This window comes from Siniperca chuatsi, unplaced genomic scaffold, assembly GCF_020085105.1.
Source record: "Siniperca chuatsi isolate FFG_IHB_CAS unplaced genomic scaffold, ASM2008510v1 Contig00105, whole genome shotgun sequence".
In the NCBI taxonomy this organism is placed as follows: Eukaryota; Metazoa; Chordata; class Actinopteri; order Centrarchiformes; family Sinipercidae; genus Siniperca; species Siniperca chuatsi.
The window spans coordinates 6,688-9,677 of NW_025322578.1; the positions used below are offsets into that span (position 1 = coordinate 6,688).

General features: G+C 63.0%; 1 protein-coding gene across 1 annotated transcript; it reads right to left on the bottom strand.

Annotated features, from left to right (window-relative positions):
• Positions 1–1,024: 1,024 nt before the first annotated feature.
• LOC122872753 (autoinducer 2 import ATP-binding protein LsrA-like) lies at positions 1,025–2,278 on the bottom strand. Its single transcript, XM_044188783.1, has 3 exons — positions 2,101–2,278; positions 1,425–2,017; positions 1,025–1,327 (listed from the first exon to the last, which is right to left on the bottom strand). The coding sequence occupies exons 1-3, from the start codon at positions 2,276–2,278 to the stop codon at positions 1,025–1,027; spliced, it is 1,074 nt and encodes a 357-aa protein (XP_044044718.1).
• Positions 2,279–2,990: the final 712 nt, after the last annotated feature.

Below are 2,990 nucleotides of genomic sequence, written 5' to 3' on the forward strand. Positions count from 1 at the left end.
CGCCCACCAGCGTGCCCGTGCCACCCAGCAGCGAAATGCCGCCGAGCACGCAGGCGGCGATGGCCTTCATCTCCAGCCCGCTGCCGGTCTGGTTCGGCACAAAGCCAATCTGCGCGGCAAAGACAATTCCGGCGCAGGCGGCCAGCATGCCGTTCAGGGTAAAGGCAATCATGCGGGTGCGGTTCACCGCCACGCCCAGCTGATGGCGCGCGGCGGCGAGGTTATCCCCACCGCGTAGAAATCACGCCCGAACGCGGTACGCGACAGCGTCCACGCGCCAACGACGGCGATAATTAATACCAGCATGCCGAGCGGCGATATGCCGATGGCGGCAGGCTCAGAGAGGGGATTTCAGCGCTGGCGGCAGTCCTTCAATCCACTTCCCGCCCGTCCAGAGCAGCATCGCCCCGCGGTACAACCCCAGCGTGCCGAGGGTGGCGACAATCGCCGGAATGCGCAGCCCCACCACCAGAAACCCGTTGAACGCCCCGGCCAGCGCGCCAGTCGACAGCGCGAAGAGAATGGAAACGGGCAGGCTGTAGCCACTATTGAGCGCTACGCCGACAGCAATGGCGGACAGCCCCACGGTGGAGCCGACCGACACGTCAATGTTGCGGGTCAGCATCACCAGCGCGGCACCGATGGCCAGCAGGATCAGGATCTGCGCGCTGGCGAAGATCATTCCCAGCGTCTGCAGGCTGAAGTAAGACGGGTTCAGCGCCACCAGCACGGCGAACAGCGCCAGAATGGCGAGAAACGCGCTCAGCTCGCGGTTTTTGAGTAAGGTCTTCATGATTGCCCTCCGAACGCCAGCGCCATCATCTTGTCGAGGCTGACGGCGTGACGCGGCAGCTCGCCGCTGAGCACGCCCTGATGCATCACCAGCACCCGGTCCGCGCCCGGGAATTCGTCGAGATCGCTTGAGATCATCAGCACCGCCACGTTCTGCGCCGCCACGCTTTTTATCAGCTGGTAGATGTCGGCGCGCGCCGAGACGTCCACCCGCGCGTCGGTTCATCGACGATCAGCAGTAAAGCGATTGGCCTCCTGGGCAGCGCGCCAGCAGCACCTTCTGCTGGTTACCGCCGGAGAGCGTGCGTACGGTTTGATCCGCATGGTTAAGCTTGATCCCCAGCGCCCGGTGGTAACGCTCCACCACCGCAGACTCTCGCTTGCGCTGCTGCCAGAGAGACGGTTCGTTCAGCGCCACGGTGTTCCAGCGGATCGGCGCGTCGAGGAATAGGCCGGACACCTGCCGGTCTTCCGGCAGGTAGACCAGCCCTTTCTCCGTGCGTGAACTGACCGGATCGCCGGTGATCTCCCGGTTCTCCAGCCAGACGCGACCGCCGCGCACGGGCCGCAGACCGTAGAGCGTTTCCGCAAACTCAGTGCGCCCGGATCCCACCAGCCCGGCCAAAGCCGACGATCTCCCCGGCGTAGATCCCAAGGCTGAGATCGATAAACCCCTCCCCGGTGAGATCGTCCACCCGCAGCACCGGGAAATCCTGCGGCTGAGTGCGGCGGTTGCCCGGCAGCGCCAGCCACAGCTTCTGCGTATCGCTGAGAGATTTATCGCGGCTTACCGGCGTCATGGCGGCGATCAGGGCGCTGTCGTCAAACTGCGCGGTTTCGCCGCTCAGTACGACCGCGCCGTCGCGCATCACCGAGACGTGGCTCGCCAACTGGCGAATTTCCGGCAGCTTGTGCGAGATAAAAACAATCCCGACGCCGAGTGCCTGCAGGGCGCGGATCTGGCGAAACAGCCGCTCGGTTTCGCCCGGCGTGAGGGAGGCCGTGGGTTCGTCGAGGATCAGGATCCCGGCGTTGCGCATCAGGCCGCGCAGGATCTCCACCATCTGCTGATCCGCCACTTCCGTGGTGCTGGCGGCGGCGTCGAGGTTAAGCGGGCACTGCAGCTGCTGGAGCTTCTCCGCCAGCCGCTTTTCCAGACTGCGTTCGCGCGGCAGGCGGAACAGGATGTTTTCCGCACCGTCAGGTTGGGGAACAGCAGCGGCTCCTGCGGCACGAGGTAAATGCCTAACCTGTGCGCCTGCACGGGCGTGAGCCGCGCATATGACTGCCCCTCGACAGAAAGTTCACCGCTGTCCGGCGTTTCCACCCCGGCGATGATCTTCATCAGCGTCGATTTTCCCGCGCCGTTCCCGCCCATCAGGGCGTGCACCTGGCCCGCAAGCAGCGTGAAATCAATGCCTTTCAGAACCGGCACGCCGGAGAACTGCTTGCTGATATTTCGCGCGTCGAGAAGTGGTGCCATCATCGCTCCGCTATTGAACAAATGATTTTTAGATTTAATAATGTTCAAAAGCGTAGACGGTGAACTATATTTACAACCGTGCAGGGATCACAGTTTTATCGATTGAGATACAGATAAACCAGAAACGATCTAAAAGATCCGTTTTGTCGCGTGGCTCACACTTTCCCTTCGCGGCATCACGAACATATGATCTAAATTTTTATAAGAGTTCAACTATGAGCGATAAACGCACTGCGGAAGAAGGACGGTTTGCCGGGCTCGCGCTGGCGGAAGAGGAACTGGTGGCGCGCGTGGCTCGGTGCTACTACCACGACGGGCTGACCCAAAACGACATCGGCGAGCGGCTCGGGCTGCCGCGCCTGAAGATCTCCCGCCTGCTGGAGAAGGGCGTCCAGTCCGGGGTGATCCGCGTGCAGATCAACTCCCGCTACGAGGGCTGCTGGCGCTGGAAACCGAGCTCCAGCAGCGCTTTGGCCTGAAGCTGGTGCGCGTGATGCCCGCCTGAATACCCCGCCGATGAACGTGCGGCTGGGCATTGGCGCGGCGCAGTCGCTGATGGGCGTACTGAGCCCGGCCAGCTGCTGGCGGTGGGGTTTGGTGAAACCACCATGAGCAGCCTGCAGCACCTGAGCGGCTTTATCAGCTCGCAGCAGATCCGCCACGGTGACGCTCTCCGGCGGCGTGGGGCCGTATATGACCGGTATCGGCCAGCTGG